This window comes from Microtus ochrogaster, unplaced genomic scaffold, assembly GCF_000317375.1.
Source record: "Microtus ochrogaster isolate Prairie Vole_2 unplaced genomic scaffold, MicOch1.0 UNK1, whole genome shotgun sequence".
NCBI classification, from domain to species: Eukaryota; Metazoa; Chordata; class Mammalia; order Rodentia; family Cricetidae; genus Microtus; species Microtus ochrogaster.
In genome coordinates this window covers 15,019,082-15,036,651 of record NW_004949099.1, presented here as the reverse complement: position 1 = coordinate 15,036,651, position 17,570 = coordinate 15,019,082, and the positions used below count along the sequence as shown (strand labels likewise).

The following is a 17,570-nucleotide window of genomic DNA, read 5'->3' as shown; positions in this document are numbered from 1 at the left end:
TCTGAAATAGCCCTTCTCAGAAAGCCCTTTTGGAGGCCCCCTCTTCTTTCCCTCCATGCATCCTTCATCACATCCCATGAGTTCCTTTCTCCTACCCCTCTTCAATTTCAACAATGGCCTTTTCTTAAATTGCTTTCTCCCTCCATTAGAACAGAAGCCCATGGGAGCCAGACTGGAGGAGCGCCTGAAGTCCAGGCACTGGGGCAGTACTCCTGCTAAACTGTCTCGGAGCCACTACAACTTTATTTATTTAAGATGCAAATGACAACTTCATCATTGCTTTTTATAAATTCATTTTATTTTATTTTATATACACATAAATTTATATATATGAACATATGTTTTACGTAACAAGTAAAATACAATGAATATAGGTATTTTGCCTATATATATACATACATAATGCTGGATGCCCATGGACATCAGAGAAGGGCATTGGATCCATTGGAACTGAAGTTAGAGATGGTTGTGAGCTGCCATGCAGTACTAGGGATCAAATCTGAGTCCTCTGGAAAATCAACCAGGGCTGTTAATGGCTGAGCCTTCTCTCCAGCCCCATCTCAATCTATTTTTATTTATTCACTTATTTCCTTTGGTGTTTGCATGCACACACATATACCATGGCATGCATGTGAAGGTCAGAGGGCAACTTGCAGGAGCTGCTTTTTTCTTTCCAACATGTGGTTCCCAGAGGTCAAACTCAGGTCATTAGGCCTGGCAGCAAGTGTTTACTCACTGAGCCATCTTGCGGGCCTCAATTTTGCTGTAAATATGCTTCAAGACAGATTATAGAACAGAGACAGGCTCAGTAATAGGAAGTATATAGGACTCAGAGTCTTGAAGGAAAGCTGCAGGTATACCTGCCGTACAGAATACTGTTCTGCTGCATGGGCCTGTGCATGAACCCACCAGCCTCTGCTGACGGACAGCTGTGTCTCTAAGGACACCAGTGCATTCCCTTGTCTCTTCATTTAAAATGGTTTTGTTTTTTACTGTTTTTTACTTGGTTGGTTGGTTTGGTTTGGTTTGGTTTTTGAGACAGGGCCCCAAACTTATAAAGATCTACCCGCTTTTGCTTCCCCAGTCCTGAGCTTATAGGCATGTCATTTAAAATGTTTTGTTAGCATATATTACTTTTACATAACACTAGGTTTCATCATGACATTTTGTATATGTACATAATATATTTAGATCATTTTCACCCTTAACCCTCTCCTGTCCACCCCCTCGCACTCCTGCCGATCCCTTACTCTTTCCAACCTGTTTCCCTTCTAGTTTGATGGCTTTTTGTTTCCGACCTAATGAGCCTCACTAGGGTGCTTTATAGGAGCATGGGTGAGGGCTTGTTTATGGGAGAATGCACCCTGAACATGGTCTACAGCTCTGAAAACATGTCTTTCCTTCCCCCATCAACCATTAACCAGTGTAAAGCCTCATGGGAGAGGTGCTGGGACTCCACGAGAGGCCCAGTCTGTGCATCCTATCAGACTGCTGGGATCTCAAGGGTGCAGCAGCAGCATCGCACCTGGAAGCCAATGCTCCTCACCGCTCCCAGTCCTTCCTCTTGCCTATGTTCTTTCCACACCTCACCTCCATTTTTTTTCCCAACTAAAATACAGTTTTCTTTATCCAAATGTCATCTGAGGAGTTATTCAGAGATCATCCAAGGACAACAGGTGCCCATCCTATTCCCTCTTGGAAGCACCAGTCATTCCTGGAACATATGCATCTTCAGGTCAAATACCTTGCCCAAGCTGACACAACCACCATTGCCAAGACAGGCACAGGTGCAGGGAGGGACAGCCTCAGCTAAGCTACCCCTGCCTCCATCTGGGCTTTCCCTGGTGGAAGACCCCAGGGAACGTGTCCCAAGCCTTCTGCCTGTGTCATTCCACAGAAAGCTCACTGGCTGCAGCTGGGATATGAGGATGACCCGGGCAGCTACAGAGACAATAGTTATTGAGCAAAGACTGGAAGCTAGGCACACACATGCGACTGTTTGCATGGATGACTGACAACCTTTGTCACAGATGCAAGAGCCCAGCAGTTTAGCAGATAAAATAACAATGGTCTAACTAAATAATTAAACTGATTACGACCATTTATATGGCAGATGCTATTCAATCAACTATCCCATAAAACCGGGAAAGAATAGACAGCTTTATTAACTTTTAGTCATCTAAAATAACATTTGCTTGATGCCATGTGTTTAATATGGAGATCTGAGTGATCTAACTTCTTGGAAGAGACTGGTTGATGAGTCTGAACCCAGGCCTCCGGTGTGGGAGTCTGGGTGTTTTCATGATTAAATGAAGCTATACAGATCAGGAGAACTGGTCACACAATGGTGACAAGTTCTAGTCTTAGCCTCCTGGACAAAGTGGTGACCATCAATATTCTCCAGCCAACGTATTCTTTCCCCCTAAGTATTCTGGAGAAGATTCTTTAAAACCACAGAAGTATCTCACTTTGATTAAATTTCCCAACCTCCATTTCAGCACTCACAGGTTAGACCTTCCTCCAGTAATTCTAACTGGGGCGTTCAAAGATGACCTCTCACCCCAACTCCCGTTCCCACACACATTCCCATTCCATGTAGCCCAGGCTACATGGCAAGACCCTCTTGCCTCCGCTTCCCAAGTGCTAGGGTCATAAACATTCACTGTTATGCTATCATACGTCACTTCTCTCATTCTTTCTACATGTATTAACTGCAACTCTCCTGTACGGAAGAATTATTATTTTTACCCACTCCATTATTTATTCTTATCAGCATGGAAATTATTTTACTGAAAGGGTGGCTGTAACACAGTATAGATGGCCCCTGACTTAGCAACAGTTTGACTTTATGATTGCACGGAAGCATTGCACATTCAGTAAAATCCCTACTTTCCTATTTGTCTTGGGATCTGTCAAGTCACAGAGCCCTCCTTGCTGGTGGTCCTTGGTGGCAGCAGCAAGCACAGCCTGGAAAACAGAGTGTCAGATATCCCAGATGAGGTAAGAATACCTGCATCTTCTAGTATTTTTAGTGAGCCCACTGAAGTGAGCCCCATGTGTGGCATGTTTGTATGTGTGTGTGTGTGTGTGTGCCACACCTCTGTGGAGGTCAGAGTTCAACTTTCAGGAGCCTGTTCTCTCTTTCCAGTTAGGGTTCTGGGGATTAAACTAAGATGATCAGTGTGGTGGTCTGAATGAGAATGTCCCCAATGCTCATATATTTGAATGTTTGCTTCCCAGTTGGTGGACTATTTGGGAAGAATTAGGAGGTGTGGCCTTGTTAGAGGAGATGTGTCATGGGGTGGATTTGAGGTTTCCCTTTCTCTGCCTCCAACTTGCAGATGGAGATGTAGATCTCAGTTCCTGCTCCAGCACCATGCCTGCTGCCATGCTTCCTGCCACGGCAGTACTAAAACTGCAAGCAAGCAAGCAAGCAAGCAAGCTAACAATTACATGTTTCCTTCCTTCCTTCCTTCCTTCCTTCCTTCCTTCCTTCCTTCCTTCCTTTCTTCCTTCCTTCTTTTCTTTTTTAAGGCAGGGCTTCTCTGTGTAATGGCCCTGGCTGTTCTGGAACAAATGCTTTCTCTTATAAGTTACCTTGGTCATTGCGTCTCTCACAGCACTAGAACAGTGAGTGACTAAGACAATCAGCTTGCACAACAAGTGTTTTCACCTGCTAAGCCATTTCCCTGGGAACCCACTGTGTTTTCTGAAACACAGTCTCTCACTTGGCCTGGAACTGTTTATTCAGGTAGGCTGTCTGCCCAGTGAGCCCCAGGGATCACCTTGACTTCACTTTCAAACATACCCAGCTTTCTTATGTGGTTCTGTGGATTGAACTGTGGTGCCTATGCTTTACACAAGCTAAGCCATCTACCAGCCCTCTTTCTATTTGAAAAAATAAATCCTTATTTTCTGGTACCACATGACACTCCAAACTCATCTTGTGTTTTCCTTCCTTCCTTTCTTTTCTTCCTTTTGGTTTTTCGAGACAGGGTTTCTTTGTGTAGCCTTGGTTGTCCTAGATCTTGCTTTGTAGACCAGGCTGGCCTCAAACTCATAGAGATCCTCCTGCCTCTGCTTCACAAATGCTGTTATTAAAGATATGAGCCACCACCACCTGGCTGCATTTTGTGTTTTCTTACCCTAAGCCCTGGAATCAATCAGCTTCCCCAAGGAGCCCTATTGGAGAACAGTACTCAGAAGCCCAAACGTGGGTGTGAGGTATGCTCGTTTCCCACCACTTCTGACCTCTCAGTCAACAGAACTGTGGGTATGTACCAACCACAGGTACATATCTGAAATAGTCATATTTCATTTATATGTTAATTGTATATATGTATGTACACGTACACACACACACACTCCCAGTGATTATAGTCAGCTAGGCTGGCTTCACGTGTGTATGTATGTGTGTGCATGTACATGGGTATGTGTGCCTATATAAATTTATGTGCACTATGTATATGCAGTTGCCAGGGGTGGAGTTCAGAGGGTATCAGAGCACCCCAGAACAGGAATTACAGGCAGTTTAAGAAAGTTTAAGGGTGCTGGGCTGAGTTTTGAGAAATAGATATGATCTCTGTACTTGACTCTGGAGGTAGAACAGTAGTTAGCGGCCACACATTGCCACCAAGTGACAGTATGAGGCAGGACATGTATACTCATTGACAGAAGGACAAGGACAGAGCAGTCTGACATCTGTCTGGAAAACACTGTTACCAGGAGAACTTGCTTGGGTTATATTAGGACTTGGTTCGCAAGGCCATGGATGACCCTAAGCCATGTGATGAGAAAGGCATGCAAGAGGGGACACGGGCACAAGGGAGATGGACAAACAGGCTAGAAAAATATAACTCTTTTACCTCCTATCATTGGCACATTTATGTTTTGTGTTAATGTAAACATACCAAGACTCAGTCAGGCATGATATACATGCTTGTTATCCCAGCACTTGGGAGGCAGAAGCAGGGGGATCTCTGCGAGTTCTAGGCTAGCCTTAGCTACATAATGAATTCCAGGACAGCCAGGGCTATGTAGTGAGACTCTGTCTCATACAACAAAACAAGAAAAAAATATCCAGATTCAGAGCACTGGTCTCAAAATGCCCACAACTTTAGGATGATTCTGGTGCATCCAAATGTCTTTGTGAGCAGAGGGTCTGCAGCTGCTATGAAAAGGAAAACAACCTAAATTCTTTTCTTTTTAAAATTTTATGTGTAAGGGCATTTTTCTGCATGTATATATCTATATGCCACTATGTGCCTGGTACCCATGGAAACAGAAGAAGGCATCAGAATCCACAAAACTGAGTTACACATATTTTAAGCTGTGATTTGGGAGCTGGGAATGGAACTCAGGGTCTTTGGAAAAGCACCAAGCATTCTAAGCTACTGAGCCATCTCTCTGGTCCTCAACAACCTACATTCTTAACACACAAGTGCCTGTCGTCTGTTATAAAATTGTATGAACAACCCAACAGTTGACAGGGTAAGAAGTAGATATTGAGCTAGACGTGGTTATACATGTTTATAACCCTGGGCTTAGGGATGATCTCAAGTTCATTCAGGGTCATTATGAGTGACATAACAGATTCAAGGCCAGCCTGAGCTACAGTGAGGAAGACCCTGCTTCCAAAACACCAAGGGAGCTGGGCAGTGGTGGTACACATTTTTAATCATAGCACTTGGGAGGAGGCAGAGGCAAGTAGAACTCTGTGAGTTCAAGGCCAGCCTGGTCTACAGAGTGAGTTCCAGGTCAGCCAGCATTACATAGAGAAACCCTGTCTCAAAAAACTAAAACAAAAACCAACCAAACAAACAAACAAAAAACACCAAGGGCCGCATTAATTCTGAGCGGCTATCAAAGTACACTAAAGAAGCATTAATGATTCATGTTACCAAGCTATTTGAATGGTTAAACAATATGAAACAAAACCCAATAGCTAAGCATGAGATGTAATCAGAGGTAAAGAATTTGCCAAGTACAGAGGATCTGGGTTTAATCCTTTATCCCCAACACTGCCAATGATAATGACAATACTACTGCTAATAATTTGTTCCTAACTAACACGTATCCTGCCATACCACATTCCACAGCCCCACAACTCTCTCTCCTCTCTGCATAATGAACCAACAGAATGGTTCAGTGTAGATATTATATTGTCTCCACATCTGTCCACATATGGCATGGCCAGGAAGTCAGATCTCAATTCAATATGGCCTCTTCAGTCATTTTCATTTCTCTCAAAATTCTTCCTTTCTCCAAATTTGTAATGACTACTTAAAGCTAACTCACACTGTAACGAACGAATGGAGTAGTAAATTTTTGCGACAGCATCCAATATGTAGCTTGAGCTATCCTGGAATTCATTATGTAGACCAGGCTGGCCTTGAACTCACAAGAGATCCACTGGTGTCTGTCTGTCTCCTGAGTACTAGATTAAAGGTCAGGCACATAGTTAAGAGCCAATATGTATTGCTGAATGAATGACAACTGTTTATATAAATAAACATATATACCTATGTCTATACACACTTACGGATATTTTAAATAACAATGAAGCCATAGTATCCATTTCCCTGATTTTACTTTCAGGTATTTTCCCTTTGCTTTATAAGTACAGAGAGTAAAGATCTTCCTATTGCTCAGGCTGCCTTCCAGTTTTCTATGTAGCTCAGAACGGCCCTGAATGAACTATGAGCCTCCTGCCTCTGCCTCCCCAGGGCTGGGATTACATGTGTGTAGAGCTGAAGAGGACAACACTGAGTGTCCCCTTTCATCGCTCTCCATCCTAGATTTTGGAAATGGATTCTCACTGAGCCTGGAGCTTACCATTTTAGCTGGACCAGCAGGTCAGGGAACCCCTGGAATCTGCCAGTTTCTGCCCTCCCACCAGCAGGGAGGGAGCTGGGGCCCAACATCAAGTCTTCGGGTTTATGCAGCAAGCACTTTACCTACTGAGCCATCCACAGCCCCAGCAAATGTCTGTTCTTTACTAAATAGTGTTCCATCATATAACTCTTTTGATTTGAGATTTTTAAGGTTGTTCATTAAACTACGAAAGTGGGGCAGTAAAAGTTAAACCACAAATAAAGTTTTTACTGTTACCACTACTGTACCCCTTCGTGGAATTACAAATAGTATACATATTCATTTCCATGTAATGTTAAAGGGCAGGCTGCCAGCATCAGAGGTACATTTTGTGGGGGGTATATGGTGAAGTGGGCCCTTCTGATGTGGTCATCTTGACAGACAAGATTCAGATCACCTCTGCATCAGGCGGCTCTATGATAGCTTTGTTCAAGACAGGCTCCCTAATATCCTGCTTCGTCGAACTTTTGCTTGGCCTTTGATTTCATCATCTCAGCTGTGTTGGCCGACTGTTGGGTCTGCAGTCCACTCTCCACATGGCTTTCGTAACTGGAGGGAGGGATCGGGTTTCTCTGGCATGTTCTGAGAGAATGCCTTTCTCAGTTCTTCCATCTGTTCCCACGTTCCCAGTTGCTTCTGCCCCTTATCAGGTGTTGCCATTCTAACCAGCAAACCCACTCTTTCCTTATTGGTATTCCACTGGCCATGGCAACTGTTGTTTAGAGCAGAGCTGAATGTCTTAGTGAGATGGTGGCCCCCAGAGCATGTGCTCTCTGCCAGAGTTGCTGAAAAACTAATCACTGGGACACAAGGAACTGCAGGTCTGTGTAGAATAAAACCGAGTTATAAAGGCTTCCCTCTGTCACTCGAGAACCAAACCCAACCATCATTTTCTTAATAGATGTTGGTTGGAGGTTGGGGGCTTTAGTAAGTGTTTTATCTTTAAATCTGCTACAAGTATTTGAAGCTATTGGTAAAGCCTCCCCATGTTCTTCCTAGGACAAAGTGGAGCCCAGGAGGGCCAGAAGTTAGGCGTACTCTCATTTCCTCCCCTGAAATTCTGGGTTTTCTGTGTGCCACCACACCAAACTCTGAAAAAGACTATTCATCCATATGTCTTTCTGTCCACCATCCATCCATCTACCCACTCCTAATCCCCTCCTTCCTTCCAAATAGTATTAGGAACTGCTTTCTGTTAACAAAGATATGTTACTCTAGGAAACCAAGGATCTCAGCACTGACCTTAAATATCCATGAGGCAAGCAATAATCAACAACAAAACAAAACAAAAACTAAGTGAATTATATACAGTCTGCCTCTGAGGGTAGCAGGATGGGGAAAAGCAAAGAGATGCAATTAGAGCCCCGCAGCCTTGCTACCTGGTGAGTTGAGCACACATGGAATTTCTGCAACAAATGCAAAGCTCAGGGGCATTACCCAAGGGAGATAACCTGGAACACTTTAGGAATGTTTCCTACAAATGCAGGAAGAAATGCTTCAGGAAACAGATCAAAATAACTATAGGATAGGAGAAGTTGGGCTCCTATGTAGAACCTAAAGAAGAAATGATTAAAGTTGCTAAAACAGCAATGTTCTTATTTGCAAAGAGGATACAAATGGGCTCGTGCCACAAAAATTAATATTATCATCAGCCTGAAGGTCCTGAGAGACCTGGTGTGTGTAGCAAACATTGGCTCTTTGGTCACCTACCACCATCATCTTCGCTGGTATGTCCATACCTCTGGTATGAGATACCTCAGTTTTCTTTTCTTTTCTTTTCTTTTCTTTTCTTTTCTTTTCTTTTCTTTTCTTTTTTCTTTTCTCCCTCCCTCCCTCATTTCCTCCCTCCCTCCCTTTCTTCCTTCTATTTCTTTCTTCCTTGTGTATAAGCATGATTGCCTGAGTTGAAATCCCCAGGACCCATGTGAAAGGCGGATATGCTGTGCATGCATCTTGGACAGAAAGATGCTTGGGGCTTACTGGTCACTAGCTTAGTTACTGGTCAGTGAAAGACAATACTTCAAAGGAAAAGGCCGACAGTTATAGAGCAGGACACCCAATGTCCTCCTCTGTGTGTGTCCTCCACACATGTGCACCAGCAAGTACACTTGCACACATAGACCGGCATGAACACCTGCACACACACATACACATACTAAGGCTCCTTACTATGTGTGTCTGTGGGCACACACACCGCAGCATATAGAAATCAGAGAACAGTTTTTGAGAGTCGGGTCTCCCTTCTATCGTGAAGGTTGAACTCGGGTCTTTGGACTCAGGAACAAGCACCTATACTTGTCCAGCCATTTTGTCATTTCCTTGTTATGTTTAAATTCTCTTGTGCCATTCCAGCTCCTTTATGGCTGTGTTTTTGGCATATCTTTCTCATCATTTAATACCTATGCTTTCTGTCTATTTAAACGTCCTGTAGGTAACACATGATTCGACTACATTTGTCAACTCTGACAATCTTTGCTTTTTAGAAAACACATATTTATGATGTATTTTATTATTATGTATTTATTATGTGTGTGTGTGCTTGTGAGAATAAGTGTGCAAGTAGAGGTCAAAGGACAACATGTAAAAATTGGTTCTCTCCATATATCATGTGAATCCTAGGAAATGAACTCAGGTTATCTGGCTTGGTGGCAAGTAAGCCATCTTAATGATTCCATCTCTGCTTTTTGATTTTATTACTTTCTCCATTTACATTTAGTGTTTTTTTTTTGTTTGTTTGTTTTTTGTTTTTTTCGAGACAGGGTTTCTCTGTGGTTTTGGAGCCTGTCCTGGAACTAGCTCATGTAGACCAGGCTAGTCTCGAACTCACAGAGATCTGCCTGCCTCTGCCTCCCGAGTGCTGGGATTAAAGGCGTGCGCCACCACCGCCCGGCAGATTTAGTGTTATTTGTATAAGGAATTTATGAAAACCATTTTGATTTTCATTTCCTCTTTTTGTTCCTTTTTTCATTTTAAAAAATTATTTATTTTGTTTTATGTGCCTTGGTGTTTTGCCTACATGTATGTCTGTATGAGGGTGTCAGATCTTAGAGTTACAGACAAGAATGAGCTGCCGTGTGGGTACTAGGAATTGAACCTGGGTCCTCTGGAAGAGCAGTCAGTGCTCTTAACCACTGAGCCATCTCTTCAGATCCCTCTTTCATTTTCTTATATTAAGTATTTTCTAATACAGAATTTTAATATTTTTCAATTTTTTTAGCATTCAGTGGGATACCAGTTGTTCCACGATCTGATTCACTGAAAATCTGAAGCCAAGAGTGTTAAGCTCATTCTGACACTAACAGGGTACTGTTTATTTATTACTGGGTGCAGTGGGTGTGTCCTTCTGTTTGCATATGGAGGTCCTAGAATAACTCCAAGCTGTCAATTCTCTCCTTCCACCTTTGTGGAGTTTCAAGAATCAAACTCAAGTTACCAGACTTTGTCAACGAACCCTTACACACCTCCCCTTACTTAAGAAAGCTGTTAACTTTGTTGCTTGTGGATCTTAGCCTCTTCAAGACAATAACTGTAGAATTAAGAAATGCTGATGGCTTGCCCCGCCTAAGGAGGTACTCGTGGGGTCTTCTTAAACTTTGAATGAATTTTATTAAACACTTATTTATTTACTTACTCCAGATAGTTTAGACAGTTGGAACTCTCTATGAAGGGCAGGCTGGTCTCAGACTTACAGAAATCCTCCTGCTTCTGTCCCCCAAGTGCTGGATGGCAAGTTCTTTAGATGTTGCTGCTGTTAAGCTTGTAGAATTTGGAATCAGGGGTCTTGAGCAACCTTTAGATTCCCCAAAGGAGGCTTGCAAGGATCTAGAGACTACAGATGGGCCCTGATGACAGCATGTGAGCCCCGGGATCTAGCTATGCTTAGAATTAGCCCTTTCAGCTGGTTGGTGATGGCACATGCCTTTAATCCCAGCACTCGGGAGACAGAGGCACACAGATCTCTGTGAGTTTGAGGCCAGCCTGGTTTACAAGAGCAAGTTCCAGGACAGGCTTTAAAAGCTACAGAGAAACCCTGTCTCAAATAAACCCCACACAAATAAACAAACAAACAAACAAAAATGGCCCTTTTATCTGGCCTCTGACTAACCAATAAAATAATTATTTGTTTGCTTAGCTAATATAACAGCTATTTTCTATGGTTGTGGTAAAATACCATAACCAAAAGCAATTTATGGTAGAAGAGTTTGTTTTGGCTTACAGTTCCAGAGAGGTAAGAATCTATTATGAAGGAGAAGTATTGCAGCAAGAGGTGGGCCATGGTAGCAGGAAAAAGAAGCGGAGAGCTCACATGCTCAATCAAAACAGAAAGCAGAATGACATACTTTCTCCAGGAAGGCCCTGCCATTTAACTCTCCCTAAATAGTGCCACCAATTGGAGACCAAGTCTTCAAATATAGGAGCCTACTGGAGACATTTCTCACTCAAACTACTTCAGTAGAGTTGGCATCTCCCACATGTAATCACGAGTTGGCATTGATATTCTGAATGTCAAATCTTTCGTAGGATGTGAATAAGTGATAATACTGTAGAAAGTTTCTTCATAATTTATTCATATTTAACATGACCATTTTCCTAGCTAAGCTCATTTCAGTGCTTCTGTGGCTTCTGGTAGCTGGGCCAGATTGAAAATATCAGCCAAGGTGATTCCAATGTCCCTCTTAGTAAGGGTATTTAATATATTTTATACATTTGTCAGTGTGTGTTCATAGTCGGTGAACTGGTTCCCAGGGTATCTCAATGTTAATTGCTAATGCTGAGGTGTGACATTGGTAATAACAGAGGTCTGGCCATGAGTTTAAAATGTTCAAACAAGTCTAATAAGACAGCCTTTTCCATTAGCCTATACCTAACTCATTAGAACACCTGTGGTCACATAGATTTCTACATATTAGAACCAGTTACAGGCCCCTTTAGCAAGCTGTAAATGGAAAATGGAAATGTTACATGCCTTCCAATGTGATATAGAAAACACAGGTAATATAAGATGTGTGCATATTTGGCATGGTACTGCTTTGAAATATTTTTTAAAAGGAGGCAAGTTACTGGGTGGTTTGGAGTCAGACTGTGCTCGGGATAAATCGCAGACGGGTCTGAGAGCAATTTCATCCTAACTCCTGCCATATATGCAGATGCCTGCAGCAAGCAATGGCAGTGTGCACTGAAGTTTCCTGCAAACCCCACATCTGTGATAAAGCTTCTGCAGACGGAGCCGGGAGTTGGTGGCGCATGCCTTTAATCCCAGCACTAGGGAGGCAGAGGCAGGCGGATCTCTGTGAGTTCGAAACCAGCCTGGTCTACAAGAGCTAGTTCCAGGACAAGCTCCAAAACCACAGAGAAACCCTGTCTCGAAAAACCAAAAAACAAACAAACAAAAAAAAGCTTCTGCAGATGGGATAAGCAATTAGGATGTCTAGTTGTGGAGAGTTGGAACGCTGTATCAGAGCCAACATTATCTTGGGTCATCACTAGCATCCTTAATTGCTACTTACCAACCATCTCCGTATCTGGCCTAACCTCCATCTCTTTGACTATCAGCTGAAATCTTTGGCATGCTTAACTCGGCTATAACTAGCTTCCAACAATCCAAAGCTAAGGATATTTATTATCAGATACCATCTGAAACCCATCATAGGGACTTCCCTGCTGTACTGTAACCTGCCTGCTTGATGTCCCCACCTTGCTTTATGGCTGTGTTTTGTTATGTGACTATAAGAATTTGTATAACTGCTTCCACAGTGGACTTCCCCATCCAGGGCATCCTGAGTTCATGGGGGCATTGTCACAAACAGTTCGCTCAGAATAAAGTATCTCTTGTTCCCTCTGGCAGAAGAGCTTCAGTTTGCCTTAACACGGCACCACCAAAAGATATCAGATGCTGTTATAATTAGGAGCATATCAATTAAGACTCGGTGGAATCCTTTCTCCCTGACTAAAACCGGACTAGCATGTTCCCACCACACTAGCTACTACTTATTTCTGAACAGTTTGCCCTCCAGTTTCCTCTGCTACATCCTAAATATTCCTAAGATCCCCAGGCACCTCGATTCCTGAGGAGAGAACCCTTTGTGATTCAACGGCAGTGGGTGGTGAAATGTGCAGTTGTTAAAAATGTCGCGTTGTGTGTTCATTCAAGCCAATGAATGAACGCTTTTGCAGAATGGAGAGTTTCCTGGGAGAACTCAGCCAAGCTGCCTGTAGCACAGCTTCCCTGTAACAGTCCTGCCCCTTGGGCCATTATCCCCAGCAGCAGGAAAGTCAGTTGATCTTTTGGACTTCATAACCCAAGCATCGGTGAAATCTGAATTCCTCTAATGCTACATTAGAATCTGAAAGGCATGTGATGCAAAAATCTTTGCTCTGATGGTAAAATGTTAGTTGAGGGCTAGGGAGAAGGCTCAGAGGGCAAAAGTGTCCTTGCTGGGCAAGTATGAGAACTTGAGATCAAAACTCCAGGACCCACATAAAAAGCTAGTGGTGGTCATGCACACCCTGGAGGGTCTCACTGGCGTCCAGCCTACCTCCAAACCAAGAGACAGACCCTGTTCCAGGGAAGAAGGCTGAGGGTAATAGAGCAGAACACACAATGTTGTCTTCTGGCCCCTATACCTAGTCACCAAAATGCACACCTTTACACACACACACACACACACACACACACACACACACACAAACTTCCATACACCATACACACTCACTCTCACACACAGGGAAATACATATATACTAGTTAAGAGGGGTCTCTACCGTGTGTCTGGTGTGATGCCAACTGTAATAGTTATTTTCCTCATGGCTGTGACGAAACCCCTGACCAAAGCAACTGAAGGAAGGAAGGGTTTGTCTTGGTTCACCGTTTGAGGAGATATGGTCCATTGTAGTGAGACAGTCATGGCGGCAAGTAGCTGAAAACAAAGGGTCCCACTGAATCTGCAGTCAGGAAGTGGAGAACAGGCAGAAAGCAAAGCCAGGCTAAAAACCCACCAGCTCCACCTCCTGTGCTCACTTCCTCTAGCACAGATCCACGCACTAGGTCCATGACCTTCTAAAATAGCATGTTCAGACCAAGAGTCCAAACACACAAGCCTATGGGGGCCGTTTCATCCAAGTCGCAGCGCTGATGGTGCAGAAGATGTCCAAATCTACAGTTCTAGCCCAGCCAGTCCTTTGCTTGCATTACAGGGCTCCATTTTCCAGGCGCAGCCTTGGCAGCGCATCCGAATAGCTTCTGAGAGGGTGGTTTCATGGGAAATATGATTTAGACTTTACTTCAACAACCCTGAAGATCAATCTCTCTCAACAATGCTCCCCAAAGCCATGCTCGTAATCTGCCATTATGCTGTAGGACTTGGGAAGAAGGTAAATGCCCTGTCAGCCACAATCTCTCTTTATTGTTTTTAAGAAGGGATGGTTCCTATTACCAGAAGCAGATAAGGGACACTAACACCCATTTGTCATTCAAAACCGACAGCTCACTTCCGCAGAGCGAATCATACTCATCCTGTAGTGAGCTTGGTTTGTTGTTGTTGTTTTAATGGGGTCATAGAGCCACAATTCAAGGGCAGGGAAAATTCAAATGCGGATAGGGTTGGGAGACAATTTCCCAGCAGTAACTTTGGCTTTCTAATACGTCCTTTTGCCTTAAATAGATTCTCACCTCAAATGATAATTGCTGTGTACATCACCATTCTAGAGGTTTTTAGCTCCACTCCCAAGCAGACATCCCTTACCCAGGTTTTCGTACAAATAACTCATCTCTCAAGACATAGACAGGTCTGCATGTGATAGAAATATGTCATTTCATCAAACGGCAACTGAGGCTTAGTAGTTAAAAGTCTATACTGCAATGTGTAGAATCAGAGTTTGGTTCCCAGCTCCCATTACCAGGGGGCTCATGACTGCCTGTAACTCCAGCTCCTGGGAATCCAACATCTTTGCCTAACCTCTGTGGGCACTCGCAAACATGTGGTATATACATACACAAATAAAAAAATAAAATAAATATGTAAGAACTAAAATAAATAAGTGGCAGCCCTAGGCTGCAGACCGGCAGCAGCCGCCCATCCCGGCCTTGCTCTTCTCCCTTGATGGAGGAAGGTCATTGGTTAAGTAATAAAGAAACTGCTTGGCCTCATAGGTTAAAACATGGTTGGGATTTAAAAAAAAAAAACATAGGTGGGAGGAGTAAACAGAACAGAATTCTGGGAGGAAGAGGAAGTGAGCTCAGACGCCATGCTCCCCTCTCCTGGGCAGACACGATGCAGCCAGCCGCCAGGTCAGACATGTTGAATCTTTCCCGGTAAGACTTGTGCTACACAGATCACTAAATATGGGTTAGGCAAGATTGTGAGAATTAGCCATTAAGAGGCTAGAACTAATGGGCCAAGCAGTGTTTAAAATAATACAATTTGTGTGTTGTTATTTCGGGTAAAGCTAGCCGGTGGCAGGAGCTGGGTGGTGGAATGCAACCTGCAGCTCCTACTACACTCCCTGATGTCTATGGTTGGAAATGCTAAGGCTATCATTCACCATTCAGTTTCCAAACAAACAGATGGGGAGGCACACCCACCTCGGGCAATCCTAGACTCTTCAATATCAAACGTCACACAACTTCTTCACCCAAACCGTTGGTCCTGAAGTTTTCCTCATCCCTACATAGTATCACCGTCCATTTCTGAGATGGAGCCACATGAGAAGTGTGTGGTCTGAATGGTTAGATATTGACTGTTTTACCTGAATCAACCAAAATCTGGCCAAAAGCCTTTGTACTTGCCTTCCCCCCCCCCATTTCATCTCCAATAGGGGCTGGAAATCCATTTGTCAAATCACAAATGGATTTGTCCTCATTAAACACAAATGTTTGTCCCTGTTAAAACGCAAACGGGGCCATCCAGTTTCCATACTAGATTGTGCAATGGCTTCCCACCACCTTTAAACAGAGAGTAGACATCTCATGGGGCTCTCAGAGCTTCTATTCCCAGCCCCTGCAGATACCACAGGCTCTATCTCCCCCTCTGTTCTAGTCCATGGACCTTTATTTTGGGATACACACCTCTTCCCAGATCAGGGCCTCTGCACACACTAGTCTCTTGCCTGAACCTCTCTCTCTCTCTCTCTCTCTCTCTCTCTCTCTCTCTCTCTCTCTCTCAGGACTCCCAAACCTTTGTCACCCAGTAACCTCGCTTCATTTGTGGCTAGCCACAAATGGTCTCTAAGATCTCTTCCAGGACACAGTGGGATTGTACATGACATATATCCATGGCACTTTTTCTCTGCTTCAGTTCTCAGTTAATGGTGAAGCCACAGACACAAAGTCCCTTGTCTAAGGTATACTTTGGTTGCTCTCAGACCCAAAATCTTGAGGAAAGAGCCTTCAAGAGCCTTCTAGATCCTCTGTCTGCACATAGCAGGCTAAGAACATCAATGCCAGAACTGAGGGGGGCACTTTCATTGCCCGCAGTAAGGGTCTCTACCACACCTTGGCTAATTTTACGATTTTCAAGGGGGAGTCTTCCCCAAGCAGCATCTTGATAACAGGGTTCCTACCGGAAGGAAGAGCCTCTGGGCGGCACAGGGTTTGAATAATTTCTTCCATTCTTGGGGGTTTCCAACGGAAAATGTGATGGGGTAGATTCTGTGCTCAAACTTCTTTGTATATGAGTCGGGCCACTGACGCAACTGCAAAACATGGAGATACAGAAGGGTTAGGGTTAGACACCGAGATGCACGGAGGACACCTGAGAGGCCTCTGGCGGGCACAGTGGAAATTATTCAGGCAACTCACACAGCGAGATTAGCTTCATCACTGCTCCTACAGGTCACCAAGTGAAGAGACATTTTCCTATAACACTTCTGGAGTGAAAACAAACCACATCTGCTGAAGGCAGGGGAGTTGGGAGTCTGGTCCACAAACACTGCCCAAGGGAATGGATGACATGCCAAGAGGGCAGTTCAGAACACTTCAGAAGCTGGTTAACAGGAAGAGAGGACAAAGGCTTTCGTCACATTGGAGTTGTGGTAACAAAATCTGCAGAGACTCTAAATGTCAGTTCATAAAGAGCTGGGAAAACAAAAATTATGATAGATATTCCATATATGGAATATGAGAATAAAGAACTGTGTGTTTCTGTGTGATGCATACAAAAGCTATTATATGGTCCAGTGCAGGGTGCATGCCTGTAATCCCAGAATTAAAGAGGTTGAGGTAAGAGGAACACAAATTTGAGGCTAGCCTGGGCTATGTGAGATCCTGTCTCAGAAAATTCTAATATGGCTCCATCAAATAGCAAAAATATACACATCTTTATTTCAAGGTTTAATTTTACATGAATGAGGGTTTTGCATGCAGGTATGTGTGTGTACTGTATGTGCACTGAGTGGTGTGCCTATTGCCTGCAGAGGCCAGAAGAGAGTGTTGGATACCAGGAACTAGGGCTACAATTGTGAGCCACCCGATGTGGGTTCTGGAAACTGAACCTGAATCCTCTGCAAAAGCAGAAAGCGTCTTTAACTACTGGGCCATCTCTCCAGCCCCTAAGCACATGTGTTTTATATGTGGAGAAAAAAAATCTAGAAAGATAACATCCTCTTATTAAAAGTGGACACCTTTACAGGTGGTGCTTATGGATCTCATTTTCTGTTGATATTTCTATATTCTTCAGAAATTTTGTAGTGAATATGTTTTTT

General features: G+C 43.6%; 1 protein-coding gene across 1 annotated transcript in view; it reads right to left on the bottom strand.

Moving 5' to 3' along the window:
• The window catches only part of Gxylt2 (glucoside xylosyltransferase 2), a 94,056-nt gene that overhangs the window by 31,214 nt on the left and 45,272 nt on the right, over window positions 1–17,570 (bottom strand). Inside the window, exon 3 of the mRNA XM_005364949.2 lies at window positions 16,431–16,562. Within this exon, the coding sequence (XP_005365006.1) occupies window positions 16,431–16,562 (132 nt within the window). The remainder of the gene's footprint in view (window positions 1–16,430; window positions 16,563–17,570) is intronic.